Below are 22046 nucleotides of genomic sequence, written 5' to 3'. Positions count from 1 at the left end.
AGAATTGCTGGCGAAGAAGAGATCCGCCCACCAGGCGCACCTTGCTCAGCCGTCTTGTCCTGATAAGAAAGCAGCCTTCCGCCTTGTACGCAGCAACCTCCAGCGCAAGTTTCGAGAGATTCAGAACGTGTGGTGGACCAACCTCGCAAAAAGAACTCAGCTTTGCGCAGACACCGGTGACTACAGAGGGTTTTATGAAGCCCTGAGAGCAGTGCACGGCCCTTCACACCAGGTCCAGAGTCCCTTGCGCAGTGCAGAAGGTCAGGCGCTCCTCACAGAAAAGGCGTCCATCCTGAACCAGCGGTCGGAACATTTCCAGACTCTCTTCAGCGCCAACCGCATGGTCCAAGACTCAGCAATTCATTGTATCCCACAACACCCAGAGAAAATAGAACTGGACAAGATTCCAACCCTAGAAGAGACATTCAAGGCCATAGAGCAGCTGAAAAATGACAAGGCAGCGGGAGTTGATGGAATCCCTCTTGAGATTTGGAAGCATGGGGGCCCAGTGTTACACACCAAACTCCACGAGTTCTTTGTCCGCTGCTGGGAACAAGGTAAACTACCACAGGACCTCCGTGAGGCAGTCATCATCGCCCTGTATAAGAACAAGGGGGAAAAGTCTGACTGCTCCAACTACCGGGAGATAACCCTGCTCTATCACAGGAAAAATCCTGGCAAGAGTACTCCTGAACAGATTGGTGCCCATCATTGCAGAAGAACACCTCCCAGAGAGCCAGTGTGGCTTCAGAGCCAACAGGAGCACCACCGACGTGGTATTTGTTCTCAGACAGCTCCAAGAGAAATGTCGGGAACAGAACAAGGGATTGTACGTGATGCTTGTCGACCTTACCAAAGCGTTCAACACCATGAGCAGGGAAGGTGTGTGGCAAATTATGGAACGACTGGGATGTCCCCCAAAGTTCCTCAGCATGGTCATCCAGCTACACGAAGATCAGAGTGGCCAAGTCAGACACAGCAAGCTCTCAGAACCCTTCCCAATAGGCAACGGAGTAAAGCAAGGCTGCGTCCTCGTGCTGATTCTCTTCACCATCTTCTTCAGCATGATGCTCAAAAGGGCCACAAGACCTTGATGACAAGGACGGTGTCTACATCCGATACCACACCAATGGCAGTCTGTTCAACCTGAGGCGACTACAGTCCCATACCAAGATATTGGAGCAACTCACCCGAGAGCTACTCTTCGCCGATTATGCTGCCCTTGTTGCCCACACAGAGACAGCCCTGCAGCGTATAACATTCTGCTTCGCAGAGGCTGCCAAGCTCTTCGGACTGGAAGTCAGCTTGAAGAAGACAGAAGTTCTCCATCAGCCCGCACCTCAGGAAGATTACCACCCTCCCCACATCACCATCGGTGAGGTAGAGCTGAAGACAGTCCACCAGTTCAGCTACCTGGGATGCACCATCTCAACAGACTGGCAAAGGTAAACAGCACATTCGGCAGGCTGTACAAAAGAGTCTGGAACAACAAGCCTTTGAAGATCAGGGAGTACAGAGCCATTGTACTGACCGCCTCCTGTACAGCTCCAAGTCGTGGGTCACCTACCATCACCACTTACGACTCCTTGAGCGTTTCCAGCAGCGTTGCCTCCGCACCATCCTCAACATCCACTGGAGGGACTTCGTCACCAACATTGAAGTCCTCGAACAGGCGGAGGTCACCAGCATCGAGGCCATGTTGTTGAAGACGCAGCTGCGCTGGGCAGAGCACCTCTCCAGGATGGAGGATCATCTCCTGCCCAAGATTGTGCTGTATGGCGAACTCTCCGCTGGCCACCGTGACAGAGGGGCACCGAAGAAGAGGTACAAGGACTCTCTGAAGAAATCCCTTGGTGCCTGTCACATTGACCATCGCCAGTGGTCTAATCTAGCCTTCGATCGTGAGGTCTGGTGACACACCATTCACCAGTCTGTCTCCTCCTTCAAGAACGCACGCAAGGCTGACACTGAGGACAAAGGGAGAAGGAGGAAGAACTGTGACACAGCAGCACCAAACCCAGAACAGAATTTCCCTTGCAGCCGCTGTGGCCAGACCTGCCTGTCCCGTATTGGCCTCGTCAGCCTCCAGCATGCCTGCAGCAGACATGGGCAGCCCCCTTCCTAAATCTTCATTTGCAAAGGCAAGCCATGATGTCAGTTTCCAGCAAGGCAACACATTTGAATTTTAGTGGTCACGGAAGTTTTCAAATCCCTTCACATCCTTGCCCCACTTTTTCTAAAGAATTCTCCATTCCTAAAGTCTGCCTAAACACCTTCACTGCTTTGATTCTGACTCCTTGCCCACCTGCAGTGTTCAGCATTCCATGAATGACTGCTCTGTCTTTAGGGCAACACAGTGGTGTAGCAGTTCATGATTCAATTACATATAGAAACATAGAAAATAGGTGCAGGAGTAGGCCATTCGGCCCTTCGAGCCTGCACTGCCATTTATTATGATCATGGCTGATCATCCAACTCAGAACCCCGCCCCAGCCTTCCCTCCATACCCCCTGACCCCTGTAGCCACAAGGGCCATATCTAACTCCCTCTTAAATATAGCCAATGAACTGGCCTCAACAGTTTCCTGTGGCAGAGAATTCCACAGATTCACCACTCTCTGTGTGAAGAAGTTTTTCCTAATCTCGGTCCTAAAAGGCTTCCCCTCTATCCTCAAACTGTGACCCCTCGTTCTGGACTTCCCCAACATCGGGAACAATCTTCCTGCATCTAGCCTGTCCAATCCCTTTAGGATCTTATACGTTTCAATCAGATCCCCCCTCAATCTTCTAAATTCCAACGAGTACAAGCCCAATTCATCCAGTCTTTCTTCATATGAAAGTCCTGCCATCCCAGGAATCAATCTGGTGAACCTTTTTTGTACTCCCTCTATGGCAAAGATGTCTTTCCTCAGATTAGGGGACCAAAACTGCACACAATACTCCAGGTGTGGTCTCACCAAGGCCTTGTACAACTGCAGTAGTACCTCCCTGCTCCTGTACTCGAATCCTTTCGCTATAAATGCCAGCATACCATTCGCCTTTTTCACCGCCTGCTGTACCTGCATGCCCACTTTCAATGACTGGTGTATAATGACACCCAGGTCTCGTTGCACCTCCCTTTTTCCTAATCGGCCACCATTCAGATAATAATCTGTTTTCCTATTTTTGCCACCAAAGTGGATAACTTCACATTTATCCACATTAAATTGCATCTGCCATGAATTTGCCCACTCACCCAACCTATCCAAGTCACCCTGCATCCTCTTAGCATCCTCCTAGCATCCTCCTCACTGCTAACACTGCCACCCAGCTTCGTGTCATCCGCAAACTTGGAGATGCTGCATTTAATTCCCTCATCCAAGTCATTAATATATATTGTAAACAACTGGGGTCCCAGCACTGAGCCTTGCGGTACCCCACTAGTCACCGCCTGCCATTCTGAAAAGGTCCCGTTTATTCCCACTCTTTGCTTCCTGTCTGCTAACCAATTCTCCACCCACACCAATACCTTACCCCCAATACCGTGTGCTTTAAGTTTGCACACTAATCTCCTGTGTGGGACCTTGTCAAAAGCCTTTTGAAAATCCAGATATACCACATCCACTGGTTCTCCCCTATCCACTCTACTAGTTACATCCTCAAAAAATTCTATGAGATTCGTCAGACATGATTTTCCTTTCACAAATCCATGCTGACTTTGTCCGATCATTTCACCGCTTTCCAAATGTGCTGTTATCACATCCTTGATAACTGACTCCAGCAGTTTCCCCACCACCGACGTTAGGCTAACCGGTCTATAATTCCCCGGTTTCTCTCTCCCTCCTTTTTTAAAAAGTGGGGTTACATTAGCCACCCTCCAATCCTCGGGAACTAGTCCAGAATCTAACGAGTTTTGAAAAATTATCACTAATGCATCCACTATTTCTTGGGCTACTTCTTTAAGCACTCTAGGATGCAGACCATCTGGCCCTGGGGATTTATCTGCCTTCAATCCCTTCAATTTACCTAACACCACTTCCCTACTAACATGTATTTCGCTCAGTTCCTCCATCTCACTGGACCCTCTGTCGCTTACTATTTCTAGAAGATTATTTATGTCCTCCTTAGTGAAGACAGAACCAAAGTAATTATTCAATTGGTCTGCCATGTCCTTGCTCCCCATAATCAATTCACCTGTTTCTGTCTGCAGGGGACCTACATTTGTCTTTACCAGTCTTTTCCTTTTTACATATCTATAAAAGCTTTTACAGTCCGTTTTTATGTTCCCTGCCAGTTTTCTCTCATAATCTTTTTTCCCCTTCCTAATTAAGCCCTTTGTCCTCCTCTGCTGAACTCTGAATTTCTCCCAGTCCTCAGGTGAGCCACTTTCTCTGGCTAATTTGTATGCTTCTTCTTTGGAATTGATACTATCCCTAATTTCTCTTGTCAGCCACGGGTGCACTACCTTCCTTGATTTATTCTTTTGCCAAACTGGGATGAACAATTGTTGTAGTTCATCCATGCAACCTTTAAATGCTTGCCATTGCATATCCACCGTCAATCCTTTAAGTGTCATTTGCCAGTCTATCTTAGCTAATTCACGTCTCATACCTTCAAAGTTACCCCTCTTTAAGTTCAGAACCTTTGTTTCTGAATTAACTATGTCACTCTCCATCTTAATGAAGAATTCCACCATATTATGGTCACTCTTACCCAAGGGGCCTCTCACGACAAGATCGCTAATTAACCCTTCCTCATTGCTCAAAACCCAGTCCAGAATAGCCTGCTCTCTAGTTGGTTCCTTGACATGTTGGTTCAAAAAACCATCCCGCATACATTCCAAGAAATCCTCTTCCTCAGCACCTTTACCAATTTGGTTCACTCAGTCTACATGTAGATTGAAGTCACCCATTATAACTGCTGTTCCTTTATTGCACACATTTCTAATTTCCTGTTTAATACCATCTCCGACCTCACTACTACTGTTAGGTGGCCTGTACACAACTCCCACCAGTGTCTTCCGCCCCTTGGTGTTACGCAGCTCTACCCATATCGATTCCACATCTTCCTGGCTTATGTCCTTCCTTTCTATTGCGTTAATCTCTTCTTTAACCAGCAACGCCACCCCACCTCCCCTTCCTTCATGTCTATCCCTCCTGAATATTGAATATCCCTGAACATTGAGCTCCCATCCTTGGTCACCCTGGAGCCATGTCTCTGTGATCCCAACTATATCATAATCATTAATAACAATCTGCACTTTCAATTCATCCACCTTATTACGAATGCTCCTTGCATTGACACATAAAGCCTTCAGGTGCTCTTTTACAACTCTCTTAGCCATACAATTATGATAAATATATCAAATATATCATCAAAGAATGTATAAATTGTACACCCTTGGGATTTGTTTGCTCACAGGTCGCCACAAAGCAAGAAACTCGAAAGAACCCAATTTTTCAGAAAAGTAATAAAAATAAAAGACCAACACTTGATGCGCAAGAAAAAGAAAAAAAAAACTACAAATCATGCAAACAATTGAAGCAAACAACAACATTCCAAGCAAAATTGAGTCCTCAGATCAAAACCCCGGAGCAACTCGGGGTAGGCCCAAAGTCTCGCTTATCAGTTCATCAAATTAGCGGGCATGGAGCACAGCAGCTGAGACAGCCATCATAGCTTCAGTGCCATGGAGATGACCATCACAGAGAGTGAGCAAAATCAGCTCTTGCTCTGGATCCCAACTTTTCAGTCTATCTGGGCCGGTGTTTAAATTGACTAAACAACAGAGCAGTGCAAGATTTCAGTGCCCTGGAGAGAGGAGTAAAGAGTGCAGAGAGCGAGCAAAATCGGATTTCACCTCTGATCTGGGCCAGTATTTAAGTTGTCCAATCAGCGTAATCATACCTCGCACAAGGACCTAGGCACTGCTGCTGCTAATGGCTCCAGGCCTAGACCATGCCACCCAGTGACTCGTTCTGGGCCCAGATTTCGCCACCCAGCAACTCTCTCTAAACCCTGATTTTGTCACCCAGCCCAAAGCTCTTCACGTCAGCTCGGTGCCCAGAGTGATCCATCCTCACACCTGGGTCTATTGAATGAGCATCGGAACTTCTCTGCCAGGGCCCCAATTTCTCCTTTTGGCACCCAGAGTGATCCATCCTCGCTCCCCGGCCAGCTGTACGGGTATCGGAACTCCATCTGCAACGATTCTGCAACACACCATCTCAGCTCCTCCCCTAAACTTGACTTGCCATCACTCTCCCTATCACCATTTGCAGCGATAATTTAACATAATTTTCCTCAGAAAATACATTTTTAGTGATGTTTTTAGTTGCAGTTAGCATAACACTTTACAGTGCCAGCTGTAAGATCGGGATGCAATTCCCACCGCTGTCTATAAGGAGTTGTACATTCTCCCTGGTTTCCTCTGGGTTCTCCCACATTCCAAAGATATAGAGTGGCAGCATGCCTGAAGCATGGTAACACTTGTGGGATGTGCCCAGCACATCTTGGACTGTCTTGGTTATTGTTGCAAACAAAACATTTTATTGTATGTTTCGATCGATAAGTGACAAATAAAGCTTATCTTCAAACACCCTTAAAATTTTCCCATCTCTCCCCCGTTGCACAAATCTCCTATTCAATTGGCAATCTCAGCTAACTGCCCTAACATTTCATGTGGCTTAGTTTCAAATTTTGTTTGAAAATTTCATGTGAAACACCTGGAAAACTTGCTACATCAAGGCTGATACACAAATTGGATTTCCATTTGTTTCTCCTCACATCATTAAAAGTCTTGTATATTTTTTTTTAGGTTTTACACAGCGTTATTTTTGAAGTTACGGAAGATGAGGAAGAGCAGATCACTGCAGAAAATCTTGCTGTTGGCAACACAACCACAACAGAGATTAGATTTAACAAGCCATTCTTTTTCCAAGTTTATGATGGAGTGTTGAACGCATTGCTGTTTCTTGGAAGAGTAAAGGAACTTCCCTTAAAATCTAAATTAAAGAACTTCTAATGCATAATGTATTCCTGTTTAGTTGATAAACTAATCTAGGGAAAGAAGCAGGTAGTTCTTTCTGAGCTAGTTTAAGAGCAATGGACCAAATACATCTTCTGTGTTTCTTGATCAGGATAGATGATACTATTAACATAACATTTTAAGACTAAATGAAATAAATTGTCCTCAGAGATATGAAAAAAAGTAATAGGTCCACAATCCCTTATCCAAAATCCTTGGGGCCAGTTGCATTTCGGAATTCAGAATTTTACGGATTTCAGACCACCCCCCCCATACCAAAAAATACGTATGCTCAAGTCCCTTATTTAACCTGCCTCAGTGTGGTGGAATTTAGGACCCAGCGGCGCACCAAACCTACGCACATCCTCCTGTATATTTAAATCATCTCTAGATTACTTATAATACCTAATACAATGTAAATGCTATGTAAATAATTGTTATACTGTATTGTTTAGGGAATAATGACAAGAAGAAATTTTATTTCCAACAAAAACATTCAATAAAACATAAAAATATACAGCTTCAAACGAACCGAATCAAACACATGGTAAATGACTTATTGGAATAAATGTAGAACGTCACTGTCACTGTAAAACTTCAGTAACTTGTCTTTCTGTTTATTTAAATCATATACAGTGGTAGTTCCGACACTATTTTCTTCAGTAACACGCCGCACAGACACACCACGATTAAGCTTCTGCAATAACTCTACTTTCTGTTTTATTGATAGAGAAGATTCCTTCTCTTTTTCTCATTGTTACCCATAGGGTATCTGCAGCTCTTTTTGACATTTTCACAGCGAAATTAAACACAAAGTCAACAGTGAACACAAAATATCAGCGAACAACAAATGCACGTGTAACCAGTACGAGCGCTGAGCCACAACTGACGTCTGGCGGCCTCTGCTAGTGCTGCCACGTTATTCCTGAGTCACGTCAGCTGTTGGCGAAAAAAGCTTCGGTTTTTGGAGCTTTTTGGATTCCAGAATTTCAGATAAAGGAATGTGCACCCGTAATCTGAAGATGAGATACTCAGTGTTTGATATACCAAGATTATCTAATATTGAGACTATTACATCTACATGCAGAAACATTTGCCAATGGGACCAAGTTCCTCACTTATAATGGCTGTCCACATAAGCAGCTTAAGCTGAAATCACACCCTGACCAGAAAGGTGCTAGCACATACCAGTTGCCTTTGGTATGGAAGACAATGTGGTTTTCTTCAGCAACCCAATGGATCAGAGCCTCTCACCCTCAAAAGACACCGTCTCACGTGGAGATAAGGGTAGATCTCAGGAGCATGGTGGGTGGTGGTGGGAAGACCTCTGTCATGCAAAACAGTTAAAGATGACTAAACTAAGAATCAGATAAGATACAAGCCTGCTGTTATAAAGTTGCAAGGTACAGCTAGCTAGAGGTTGAATATGCTTCTCTAGTGCCTATGTACAGTACTGCGTTCTATGTTTTATGAAGACAGGTTATACAAGCCAGGGCTTTTCTCTTTGAAGTGATTCCCCCGGGGATCAATAAAGTATGACTACTATAAAGGAGGATAAGAGGTAACCTGATAGAGGTGTATTGATAAGAAACATAGACAGAGTGAACAGCCGGTGACTTTTCCGCAGGAAATGGCTAATACGAAGGAGCATAACTTTAAGATGTTTGGGGGGTGGGGAGACAGATTCAGGTTTTTTTAAATAGAGTGATGGTGCATGAAACCTACAGCTTGGGATGATGGTAGAGGCAGATACATTAGGGACATGTAAAAGACACAGAGAGGTACATAGATAAATTAAAATGGGGGACTATGCAGGAGGGAAGAGTAAGATTGATCTTGGCACAACACTGTGGGCTAAAGGGCCTGTTTTGTTCCACATTCCTTCTCATTGAACACAGAATAGTACAGCCATAGTATGGGACCTTCAGCCCACAATATTGTACTGATCTAACTAAACCTACTCCAAGATCAATACATCCCTTCCTATACTGTCCACAATCCTCCATCTTTCTCAGATCCATGTGCCCATCTAAGAGTTTTATACGTCCCTATTTTAAAAGCCTCTACCACACATCACGCGATACAGGAGCAGAACTAGGCCATTTGGCCCATCAAGTCTGCTGCACCCTTTCATCACGGCTGATCTGCTTTTCCTCTCAGCCCCAATCTCCTGCCTTCTCCCTGTATCCATTAATGCCCTTACCAGTCAAAAATCTATAAATCTCTGCCTTAAATATACATAAAGACGTGGTCTCCACAGCTGCCTGTGGCAAAGAATGCTACAGATTCACCACTCTCTGGCTAAAGAAATTCCTCCTCACATCCGTTTTAAAAGTATGCCCCTCTATTCTGAGGCTGTGTCCTCTAGTTTTAGACTCTCCCATCACAGGAAACATCCTCTCCACATCCACTCTATCAAGGCCTTTCGCCATTTGATAGGTTTCAATGAGGTGACCCCTCATTCTTCTGAAATCTGGTGAATACAGGCCCAGCGCCATCAAACGCTCTTCATATGATAAGCTATTCAATCCTGGAATCATTTTCATGAACCTCCTTTGAACCCTTTCCAGTTCCAGTTTCAGCCCATCCTTTCGAAGATAAGGGGCCCGAACCTGCTCAGAATACTCCAAGTGAGACCTCACCAGTGCTTTATAAAGTTTTAACATTACATCCTTGCTCTTATATTCTGGTCCTCTTGAAATGAATGCTAACATCACATTTACCTTCCTCACCACAGACTCAACCTGCAAATTAACCTTAGGAAATCCAGCACAAGGACTCCCAAGTCCCTTTGCACCTCAGTTTTATTTGTATCTTCTCTCCATTTAGAAAATAGTCAACCCTTTCATTTCCTCTACCAAAATGCATGACCATACGCTACCTGACACTATTCCAACTGTCATTTCTCTGCCCATTCTCCTAATCCAAGTCCTCCTGTAGCCTCTCTACTTCCTCAGAACTACCTGCCCCTCGATCTATCTTCATATAGTATGCAAACTTTGCAACAAAGCCATCAATTCCATCATCCAAATCATTGATATATAACGTAAAAAGAATCAGTCCCAACACAGACCCCTGTGGAATACCAATAGTCACCAGCGTCAGCCAGAAAAGGCTCATTATTTCTTCAAAGAATTTCAACAGATTTGTCAGACAACATTTTCCCTTGAGGAAACCATGAACTATTTTATCACAAGTCTCCAAGTAGCCTGAGACCTCATCTTTGATAATTAACTCCAACATCTTCACAACCATTGATGTCAGACTAACTGGCCTATAGTTTCCTTTCTTCCGCCTCTCATCCTTAGAACCATAGAACATTACAGCAAAGAAACAAGCCTTTTGGCCCTTCTTGGCTGTGCCGAACCATTTTTCTGCCTAGTCCCACTGACCTGCACCTGGACCATATCCCTCCATACACATCTCATCCATGTACCTGTCCAAGTTTTTCTTAAATGTTAAAAGTGAGCCCGCATTTACCACTTCATCTGGCAGCTCATTCCACACTCCCACCACTCTCTGTGTGAAGAAGCCCCCCCCACTAATGTTCCATTTAAATTTTTCCCCCTTCACCCTTAACCCATGTCCTCTGGTTTTTTTCTCCCTTAGCCTCAGTGGAAAAAGCCTGCTTGCATTCACTCTATCTATACCCATCATAATTTTATATACCTCTATCAAATCTCCCCTCATTCTTCTACACTTCAGGGAATAAAGTCCTAACCTATTCAACCTTTCTCTGTACCTCACTTTCTCAAGTTCCGGCAACATCGTCGTAAACCTTCTCTGCACTCTTTCAACCTTATTAATATCCTTTCTGTAATTTGGTGACCAAAACTGCACACAATACTCCAAATTTGGCCTCACCATTGCCTTATACAACCTCACCATAACATTCCAACTCTAATACTCAATACTTTGATTTATAAAGGCCAAAGTACCAAAAGCTCTCTTTAAGACCCTATCGACCTGTGACACCACTTTTAGGGAATTTTTTTGTCTCTGTATTCCCAGATCCTTCTGTTCTACTCAGTGCCCTACCATTTACTTTGTATGTTCTACACTTCCAAAGTGCAATACCTCACACTTGTCTGTATTAAACTCTATCTGCCATTTTTTAGCCCATTTTTCCAGCTGGTCCAAATCCGTCTGCAAGCTTTGAAAACCTTCCTCACTGTCCACTACACCTCCAATCTTTGTAACATCAGCAAATTTGCTGATTCAACTTACCACATTATCATCCAGATCATTGATATAGATGACAAATAACAATGGTCCCAGCTCTGATCCCTGTGGCACACCATTAGTCACAGGCCTCCACTCTGAGAAACAATCGTCCATGACCACTCTCTGGCTTCTTCCATTGAGCCAATGTCTAATCTAGTTTACCACCTCTCCATGTATACCTAGTGACTGAACCTTCCTAACTAATCTCCCATGCGGGACCTTGTCAAAGACCTTACTGAAGTCCATGCAGACAACATCCACTACCTTCCCTTCACCCACTTTCCTGGTAACCTTCTCAAAAAACTCTTAATAGATTGGTTAAACATGACCTACCACGCACAAAGCCATGTTGACTCTCCCTAATAAGTCCCTGTCCACCTAAATACTTGTAGATCCTATCTCTTAGTACTCCTTCCAATAATTTACCTACTACCGACGTCAAATTTACCGGCCTATAATTTCCTGGATTACTTTTAGAGCCCTTTTTAAACAATGGAACAACATGAGCTATCCTCCAATCTTCCGGCACCTCACCCGTAGATACCGACATTTTAAATATATCTGCCAGGGCCCCTGCAATTTCAACACTAGTCTCCTTCAAGGTCCGAGGGAATACCCTGTCAGGTCCTGGGGATTTATCTACTCTGATTTGCCTCAAGATAGCAAGCACCTCCTCCTCTTCAATCTGTATAGGTTCCATGACCTCACTACTTGTTTGCCTTATTTCCATCGACTCCATGCCAGTTTCCTTAGTAAATACAGACACAAAAAGATCATTTAAGATCTCCCCCATTTCTTTTGGTTCCATACATAGCCAACCACCCTGCTCTTCAAGAGGACCAATTTTATCCCTTACTATCCTTTTGTTCTTAATATACCTGTAGAAGCTCTTTGGATTATCATTCACCTTGATTGCCAAAGCAACCTCATGTCTTCTTTTAGCCCTCCTGATTTCTTTCTTAAGTATTTTTTGCACTTTTTATACTCCTCAAGCACCTTATTTGCTCCCTGTTTCCTATACATGTCACACATCTCTCTTTTCTTCTTTATCAGAGTTCCAATATCCCTTGAGAACCAAGGTTCCTTATTCTTATTCACTTTGACTTTAATCCTGACAGGAACATACAAACTCTGCACTCTCAAAATTTCTCCTTTGAAGGCCTCCCACTTACCAATCGCATCCTTGCCAGAGAACAACCTGTCCCAATCCACACTTTTTAGATACTTTCTTATTTCTTCAAATTTGGCCTTTTTCCAGTTTAGAACCTCAATCCGAGGACCAGATCTATCCTTATCCATGATTAAGTTGAAACTAATGGTGTTATGATCACTGGAACTAAAGTGTTCCCCTACACACACTTCCGTCACCTGTCCTAACTCATTTCCTAATAGGAGATCTAATATCGCATCCCCTCTAGTTGGTACCTCTATATATTGATTTAGAAAATTTTCCTGAACACATTTTACAAACTCTAACCTGTCTGGACCTTTAACAGTATGGGAATCCCAATCAATATGTGGAAAATTAAAATCCCCTACTATCACAACTTTATGTTTCCTGCAGTTGTCTGCTATCTCTCTGCAGATTTGCTCCTCCAATTCTCACTGACTATTGGGTGGTCTATAATACAACCTCATTAATGTGGTCATACCTTTCCTGTTTCTCAGCTCCACCCATCTGGCCTCGGTAGACAAACCCTCTAATCTGTCCTGCCTGAGCACTGCTGTAATATCTTCCCTGACTAGCAATAGCACCCCTCCCCCCCACCACCCTTCATTCCTCTGCCTCTATCACGTCTGAAACATCGGAACCCTGGAACATTAAGCTGCCAGTCCTGCCCCTCCTGTAGCCAAGTTTCACTAATGGCTATAATGTCATAATTCCATGTGTCAATCCATGCCCTCAGCTCATCAGCCTTCCCCACAATACTCCTTGCATTGAAGTAGAAACACCTCAGAAGATTATTACCACCACACACAACCCTTCTATTTGTGACTTTGCATGAACTTTTAACATCATTTATTTTCACCCCCGCTCCACTATCTGCTCTGGCACTCTGGTTCCCATCCCCCTGCAAATCTAGTTTAAACCCTCCCCAAAAGCACTAACAAACCTCCCTGCAAGGATATTGGTCCCCTTATAGTTCAGGTGTAACCCGTCTCTCTTGGACAGGTCCCACCTGCCCCAGAAGGTTCCTTCTGGAAGAGTGGACTGACATTTGCAATTTTCCAGTCTTCTGGAACTGTTCCAGAATCTAGTGATTCTTGAAAGATCATTACTAATTTTTCCATGATCTCTTCAGCCAGCTCTTTCAGAACTCTGGGGTGTACACCATCTAGTCAAGGTGACTTACCTACTTTCTGACCTTCCAGTTTCCCAAGAACTTTCTCTGTAGTTATGGTAACTTCACATACTTCATGACTCCTGACACCTGGAACTTCCACCATACTGTTGGTGTCTTCCACAGTGAAGACTGATGCAAATTACTTATTCAATTCATCTGCCATTTCATTGTCCCCCATTGCTACCTCTCCAGCATCATTTTCCAGCGGTTCGATACCCACTCTTGCCTCTCTTTTACACTTTATGTATCTGAAACAACTTTTGGTATCTTCTTTAATATATCGGCTAGCTTACTTTCATATTCCATCCGTTCTACTGTTTGGGGGTCTGTATACAACTCCTATCAGGGTTTTTTTTACCCTTGCATTTCCTTAGATCTATCCACAATGATTCAACACCTTCTGGAAAACCTGTCATCTCTTTCTAATGATATGATTTATTTATTTTTTTTACCAACAGAGCAACGCCACCCCCTCTCCCTTCTTGCCTGTCCTTCTGATACAATGTGTATTCTTGGACATTATGCTCCCAGCTATAATCTTCTTTCAGCCATGATTCAGTGATGCCTACAACATCACACCTGCCAATCTGTAACTGTGCTACAATTCATCTATCTTATTCTGTATACCGCGTACATTTAAAAATAACCCCTTCAGTCATGTATTCACCCTTATTGGTTCTGTCCACCTTTTACATTGCCACTCATCCTGATCGCTGCAATTTTGCCCTCTCATCAGCCTCTTCTTGCTAGGAGTCTCACTGCCTCTGTAATCCAACTGCCCCATCCTCGGCACTATCACTCTGATTCCCATCCCCTTGCCAAATTAGTTTAAACCCTTCCAAACAACTCTAGCTAACCTGCCCGCAAGGATATTGGACCCCTCGGGTTCAGGTGTAACCCATCCATTTGTACAGGTCATACCTTCCCCAGAAGAGATCTCAGTGATCCATAAATCTGACCTCTGCCCGCTGCACCAGTTTCTCAGCCACACTTTCACCTGCCGAATCATCCTATTCTTATGCTCACTTGCACGTGGCAGTGTGTTCCAGGCACACATCACTCTCCGTGTAAAAACCTATGTCTGACATCTCAACTAACCTCCTCCAGTTACCTTAAATGGATGTCCCAGTCTTGGCCACTGCCGCCCTGAGAGAAAGGCACTGACTATCCACTCTGTCTATGCTTCACCTAATCTTATACACCTCCATCAAGTCACCTCTCATCCTCCTCTGCTCGAAAAAGGAAAGCCCCAGCTCACTCACTTATCCTCATTGGTCAGAGACAAGTGGATGACAAGAATAAAATGGAAATACAGTCAAAGTAAACTCAGACAGTAAAGAACAGGATAATGGCAGGTAGAAAGAAAGGATTTTAGTTCTGAAAAACATGAAGCAGCAAAGGTGGTGCTAGAAGATAGTCAGAGACATTAGTGGGAGTTATACTTAGGCACCACTTGTATATTAGTGGGAGTTATACATAGACACCACTTGGATATTATTAGAATACACAGTACTGGCAGAGGAGTAATAAAGTTGTACAATAGGGATACAGGCCCTTCGGCCCAACTTGCAGATGTTACCTCAAGGTGCCTACCTGAGCTAGTCCCATTTCCTCACATAGAACATAGAATAGTACAGCACATTACAGGCCCTTCAGCCCACAATGTTGTGCCGACCCTCAAACCCTGCCTCCCATTTTAGCCCCCAGCTTAAATTCCTCCATATACCTGTCTAGTAATCTCTTAAACTTCACTAGTGTATCTGCCTCCACCACTGACTCAGGCAGTGCACTCCACGCACCAACCACTCTCTGAGTAAAAAACCTTCCTCTAATATCCCCTTTGAACTTCCCACCCCTTACCTTAAAGCCATGTCCTCTTGTATTGAGCAGTGGTACCCAGGGGAAGAGGCGCTGGCTATCCACTCTATCTGTTCCTCTTACTATCTTGTACACCTCTATCATGTCTCCTCTCATCCTCCTTCTCTCCAAAGAGTAAAGGCCTAGCTCCCTTAATCTCTGATCATAATCCATACCCTCTAAACCAGGCAGCATCCTGGTAAATCTCCTCTGTACCCTTTCCAATGCTTCCACATCCTTGTGAGGTGACCAGAACTGGACACAGTACTCCAAGTGTGGCCTAACCAAAGTTTTATAGAGCTGCATCATTACATCGTGACTCTTAAACTCTATCCCTTGACTTATGAAAGCTAACACCTCATTAGCTTTCTTAACTACCCTATCTACCTGTGAGGCAACTTTCAGGGATCTGTGGACATGTACCCCGAGATCCCTCTGCTCCTCCACACTACCAAGTATCCTGCCATTTACTTTGTACTCTGCCTTGGAGTTTATCCTTCCAAAGTGTACCACCTCACACTTCTCCGGGTTGAACTCCATCTGCCACTTCTCAGCCCACTTCTGCATCCTATCAATGTCTCTCTGCAATCTTTGACAATTCTCTACACTATCTACAACACCACCAACCTTTGTGTCTTCTGCAAACTCGCCAACCCACCCTTCTACCCCCACATCCAGGTCATTAATAAAAATCACCAAAAGTAGACGTCCCAGAACAGATCCTTGTGGGACACCACTAGTCACAACCCTCCAATCTGAATGTACTCCCTCCACCATGACCCTCTGCCTTCTGCAGGCAAGCCAATTCTGAATCCACCTGGTCAAATTTCCCTGGATCCCATGCCTTCTGACTTTCTGAACAAGCCTACCGTGTGGAACCTTGTCACCTTTGTCCCACATCCCTCTAAACTTTTCCTATCCATGCACCTGTCCAAATGCCTTTTAAATGCTGTATTTGTTCCTGCTTCCACCACTTCTTCTGGTAGTTTGTTCCATACACCCACCACCTTGGTGTGGAAAAACTTGCCTCTCAGATCACTGTTAAATCTTTCCCCTCTCATTTTAAACCTATGCCCTTTAGTTTTAGACTCCATTAACCTAGAACCATCCACAATGTGTATGCTCCTCATAATTTTATAAATGTCTATAATGTCAACCCTGAGCCTCCTCTGCCTTAGAGCAGAATCCCAACCTGCAACACATATCACCCCATCTAATCTCTTGAGCACTATGGCAGCAATATACTGGCACAGATTAAGAATTGGTTAATGAATAGAAGACAGAAGGTACCACTGTGTGGTATGGGAACTGCACACAGTCTCAGACAGGAAGGCTCTGCATGGGTAGTTAAAACTGCCCAATGCATTACTGGCAACAGTCTACCCACTGTCAAGGACATATATACAGAAAGATGCCGGAAAAAGGCCAGCAATATCATGGAGGATCCCACCCACCCTGCTCATGGACTGTTTGTCTCAGTCTCATGAACTCAAAAACTCAAAAACAGTTACTTCCCTCAAGCTGACAGGGTGATTAACACTTACACCCATTAACCCACCATCACTACATACACATCACCTAGTATCACTTTATGTACATACTATCAGTCCATGTATATAACAGCTACATGTATATAACAGCTACTTGTATATTGTGTTTTATAGGATTGTTTAATTGTTTTCTTTGTGATTATTTTCATAAAGATGGGTAGGTGGGGGGGGGGATGTAGTAAGAAGCTGGGAGGGTTGGAAGTGGCGAAGGCCCAAAATGTTGACTGTTTATTCTTTTCCAGAGGTGCTGCTTGACCTGCTGAGTTCCTCCAGCATTTTGTGAGGCAACTTTCGCAGAATTATGACACGTGCTGATAATGAGTCTTTTGCCTTTTATGTCCACTTAAGAGAACAGACCTTGTCCAGATTAAAGGTCCTGTCTGAATAATGGTGCTGGTGACAGCACAGCATCCTTTCAGTGAAGGCCTGTCTGAATCATATATTTAAATCTCCAACTTTGTGATTAGTGTAAACTAAGCCTGGTATTTTGCATAATTTTTTGCATTTCTTGTTAAGTAAAAGGATATTATAGTTAGCACTGGAGTCTAATTTTGTTCCAGAGTAGCTGTAGACAATCCGGTTTAATATAAACCATGTGAGTACACGCTGCCTGTTCTCAAGGCCATTCACCTATGCTCCAGGAATTCCAGGCAGAAACAGTCAAGATCAGCAATGTTTCCTCATCGTTGCTTTCAAAGGCCATCAGCAAATCAGTTCCATACATCAATCAACCCAATTTTAAAACGTTTGAGAGCTTTGAATACTAGATCCAAGCATTTCAAATTCTGTAACACAGGAGATCTGGAAATCCAGAGTAACTCAAAGTGCTGGAGGAACTCAGCAGTCAGGCAGCATATATGAAGAGGAATACATTGGTGACATTTCCGGTCAAGACCTTCTATCAGGACAAGATCAGATTAGATCAGGAGAAGAATTTTGAATTCTGTGCTATTATTTAAGTATGAGAGGTTATACCCAAGAAATTAGGGACATTAAATCAAAGGAACATCTGGAAGAACTTTCGCAAAAAAATATAACTTTGTGAACGATCACTGTTGAAGGAGAATTCCTTTTCTTAGTTTTCAAATAAGAACGTTATTATTTGAAAACTTGTGAACAAATTAATCTGTCAAGAGAATATGGTGGTGAACATAGTCTTCTTCCTGAGACTCTGACCTTGGTTTTCCTGAAATGCCTAACTGCAAAAGTTGCAGAAGCAGGGATTTGGAATAACATCCACAAAATGCTGGAGGATCTCAGCAGGCCAGGCAGCATCTAGGGAGAGAAATGAACAGTTGACGTTTCAGGCAGAAACCCTTCATCAGGACTGGTTAGGAAGGGGGAAGAAGTCAGAATATGAAGCGGGGGAAGGTGGGTAGGGAAAGGGGGAAATAAAGTAAGAATCTGAGAAGCAAAGGGTGGGAAAAGTAAAAGGACTGAAGATGGAGGAATTGGATAGGAGAGTGACATGGGAGAAAGGGAAGGGAGTGGGGCACCAGTGGAAAGGGCATATGCTTATGACAGTGTTTATGATTTGGAGGGATTTCCTGGTAAGGAGCACTATAAAGCTAAATTAATCCTATTGGTACCTCAAAAACTGCCTTAAACATCATCCTCCAAACATGTAAAACTCAACATCATATAAGCATAAACAAGGGCTCCAGCAAGGCGCTGAACAAGCAGTATCAATGTACTTATTTGGCCGTTGTAAGTTAAAATCTAGTCATCACTTAAGTGCATTAGACAGAGAGAAAATACAATCTTGGAAGCCTTCCTATATCTAAATCCAATCATTTCAACACTATATCAGTGGAGGATTTGATAATGCAGAGGAAGGGTCTGGAGGTATGGTGGAGGAGGGAGAGTGATTAGGGCAGGAGTGCAGTAGTTGTCAATTTTCAGGGCCTGACCTTGTGGAATATTTTGAGGGATTTCGTTTTGCTATTTATTCATCTTTTTCTGAGATATGGTCATTGTTGGCAAGGCCAGCATTTCATAAACACAAGAGATTCTGTAGAGTCGGAGGGTGGTGAATCTGTGAAATTCATTGCTACAGAAGGCTGTGGAGGCCAAAAATTCTGGGTTATATTGAAAGCAGAGGTTGATAGGTTCTTGTTTGGTAAGTGTTTCAAAGGTTATGGGGAGAAGGTAGGAGAATGTGATTGATAGGGATCAGCCATGATTAAATGGCAGAGCAGACTCAGTGGGCCGGCCGAATGGCCTAATCCCACTCATGTCTTATTCTGGAAATTATGAGAGTAATGCCCAGGGCTATCGGCTCGTGCCAATCTCGGGGAAACCCCGTCCGCCCGCCAAACCGTGTCTCTCACGTTTGCGTATTTGCTGTGTAATGCACCCTGGTACAAACTCACATCAAATATCAGGCAGCACACAACGAACGATTTACAGATTACACTTTATAGATCTTATTGGAATTATGTAACTAATAGAGATACAATATAAAAGGAAAGTAAAAGGTGCCAAACTTATCAGAGTTCAACCACTTCGTGCACAACCGTTGGAGCTCAATTAACGGGATCTTCCATCCATTAGTCGATCTCCTCCGACCTTGACCCGCTGCCTGGGACCACCCACAGTGGTCAAGCACAGCGCATCCAGCACGTCCTTCCTCTTCAGTTCTCCTCCACACATACAGATAGAATAACATAGCTTCCATTGGTTAGTTCCTCCGTTATCTATAACTATAACCCAAACATTTCAGCTACAGAGAATATTACCCCATCGTTAACATTGCAAAGAAGCCATTTCATTATTACACTTCAGAGGAGCCATTTTATAACTAGCAGTTAACAGTTAACATTACAGTTAATATTACTGAGAACCCTACATGAGCAACACATACAAAACGCTGCAGGAATTCAGCCAGGCAGCACCTTGTGGACAGGAATAAACAACAGACTTTTCAAGCCAAGTCTCTTCATCAGGAGCAGAAGCCAGAATAGGAAGGAGGGGGAGGGACAGATGAAGAAAGAAGCTGGGAGGTGATAAGTGGAAGAAGGAAAATGATCGGAGAGGCCAGTGGAGCATATGACAAAGGGAAGGAGGAGGGGCACCAGGGGAGGTGATAGGCAGGTGTGGGAAGAGAAAGTATCCAGAATGGGGAATGGGAAAAGAAAGGAGAGGTGAGAAAAATTACCAGATGTTAGTGAAACCAAAATCCATACATTTGTTAACTTTCCCTAACTAGCCATGAAAGAAAGGCATGCCCGTCTGTTTCAAATCACATTTAAGAGTCAAGCATAATATCTTGGAGTGAAGAGGATCTGATGATTTCGAGGCCCTCTGCTCAGAAGCTGAAATTCAGAGTGTCTTATTGGACCCCTGCACAGCTAGCTAGTTTGATGCTGAAAACCAGGACCAAAGCTGCAGGTTGCAAGATCACAGGTGCTGAAGAGCACCTCCTATTCCCCACATGGTTGTCAAGCTATGGTGTTTAGCCCCTTATATAATACATTAGCTGGATTTTAGGCTGGGACTTTGTGCTTATTACGTCAATATCCACTCAACATTAATCCCAGATGGGAAAAACTTTCAAAAGCTGCTGCATAAAACCAGAAAGATTATAACTCCAGATCATTTTGCACCCTTAAGAGTCGAAGGGACACAAAGTGTGTGCATGTGCCAACGGGAGTGCTGTGTTTGCGAGCCTCTAACCAGTAATGAGACCCAAAGCCAGGAAATGGAACAAAGCTGGAAATCAAAATAAACCTTTATTCAGTAAAACCATGCAACTATAAAAATTTTAAGACTCAACTGTGTATCCCAAAGCATAACTATTTAAGTAGTTTACCCAACATTTGAAACATTGATAGGAATAATGACCAATCGGTAAAAGTCAGCCTGGAATTGTTTGTCAGCTGACCAATAGGCTCGCCAGAACACCCCCCCTTTTGAAGATGAATACCTGTACGATTTGAGCTGGGGGTTGACTTGGAACAGAACACCTGGCTTACACTGGCGATCAGTCTTTCTTAGTGATTGCAGGCTGTCATTTTCTTGTTGCGCTGCTGTTTGCAGCTGTGCTGGTGCTGGTGGTTGGTATAGTCTGGGTAAATCGAACCCTGTTTAAAGGTCCAGCTCTATGTTTGATGATCTGCCCAATGAACTTGTTGTGCCTTCGAGAGCACGTGGCTGCAAATGGATGATGTGACAACGCCAGTGATCTCCGTCTACGATAACTTCATAAAGCACTTTCCCCATTCATTTGACAGGAGTCTTGGCATTGTGATACTGAATGCCCCACTCTGCAGCTCCAGGCTTGAATGACTTCATCTACTGATGAAGGCCTGTGTGGCTGGCTTTATGCACCTGACCATCTGCTGTCTTGGATGTTAAGACACTATAGCAGCATTGCATCCAACCTGTGCACAATTTTCTTCCCAAAAGTGCTTCAGCTGGAGAAATCCCCCCACCAACTCCACCCCACCCCCGCGAGGCCTGGATGCAGCATAATTCGATATGTTAGCAGAAATGTGTTTTGAGCCTCAGCCAATGCTCCTTCCCCTCTTGATTTCAGAAGCGACCACAACCATTTGAAGGTATCCACAAACCTCTCACTACTTTGCCATTGGACTGTGGATGATACAGGGGTGAGCAGATGTGGGTAATTCTGCTGTTCTGGCAGAATGCAGCAAAGTGTTGTGAACTGAATTGAGTGCTGTTGTCAGAAACAAGCATTTCTGGCATCCCAAAGTGGCTAAAGATTTGCAGCAGCAGCTGAATGGTAGCCTCTATTGTAATTGACTTCATAGATAATTCTTCTGGCTATTTGGAACAGGCAACAGCCAGGACAAGGTAGGTACACCCGCTGATTGGGCCAATGAAGTCAATATGTACTCAAGGCCAAAGTGTGGTATCCTGAGGCCATGGTTGCGGATGGGCTCTCCTTGGATTCTTTGCTGCCATGGAGCACTGAGTACACGGCTTGCATACAGACGTGGTCTTTGTCTATGCCCAGCCAGTACACAAAGCTTCTTGCCAGGGCTTTCCTTTGATTGATGCCCAATGACCACTATGGAATTGTTTCAGTACTTCTGTCCAAAGT

At 43.9% G+C, this 22046-nt stretch overlaps 1 protein-coding gene across 1 annotated transcript in view; it reads left to right on the top strand.

Moving 5' to 3' along the window:
- The window catches only part of LOC134342009 (angiotensinogen-like), a 33722-nt gene extending 26336 nt beyond the window's left edge, over window positions 1–7386 (top strand). The window contains exon 5 of the mRNA XM_063039954.1: window positions 6796–7386. Coding sequence (XP_062896024.1) covers window positions 6796–7002 — 207 coding nt within the window. The 3' untranslated portion in view covers window positions 7003–7386. The remainder of the gene's footprint in view (window positions 1–6795) is intronic.
- The last annotated feature ends 14660 nt before the right edge of the window (window positions 7387–22046 follow it).

This window comes from Mobula hypostoma, chromosome 2 (genome assembly GCF_963921235.1).
Source record: "Mobula hypostoma chromosome 2, sMobHyp1.1, whole genome shotgun sequence".
NCBI lineage: Eukaryota > Metazoa > Chordata > Chondrichthyes > Myliobatiformes > Myliobatidae > Mobula > Mobula hypostoma.
The sequence above is the reverse complement of the archived record's forward strand: the minus strand, read 5'-3'. Positions and strand labels throughout refer to the sequence as shown.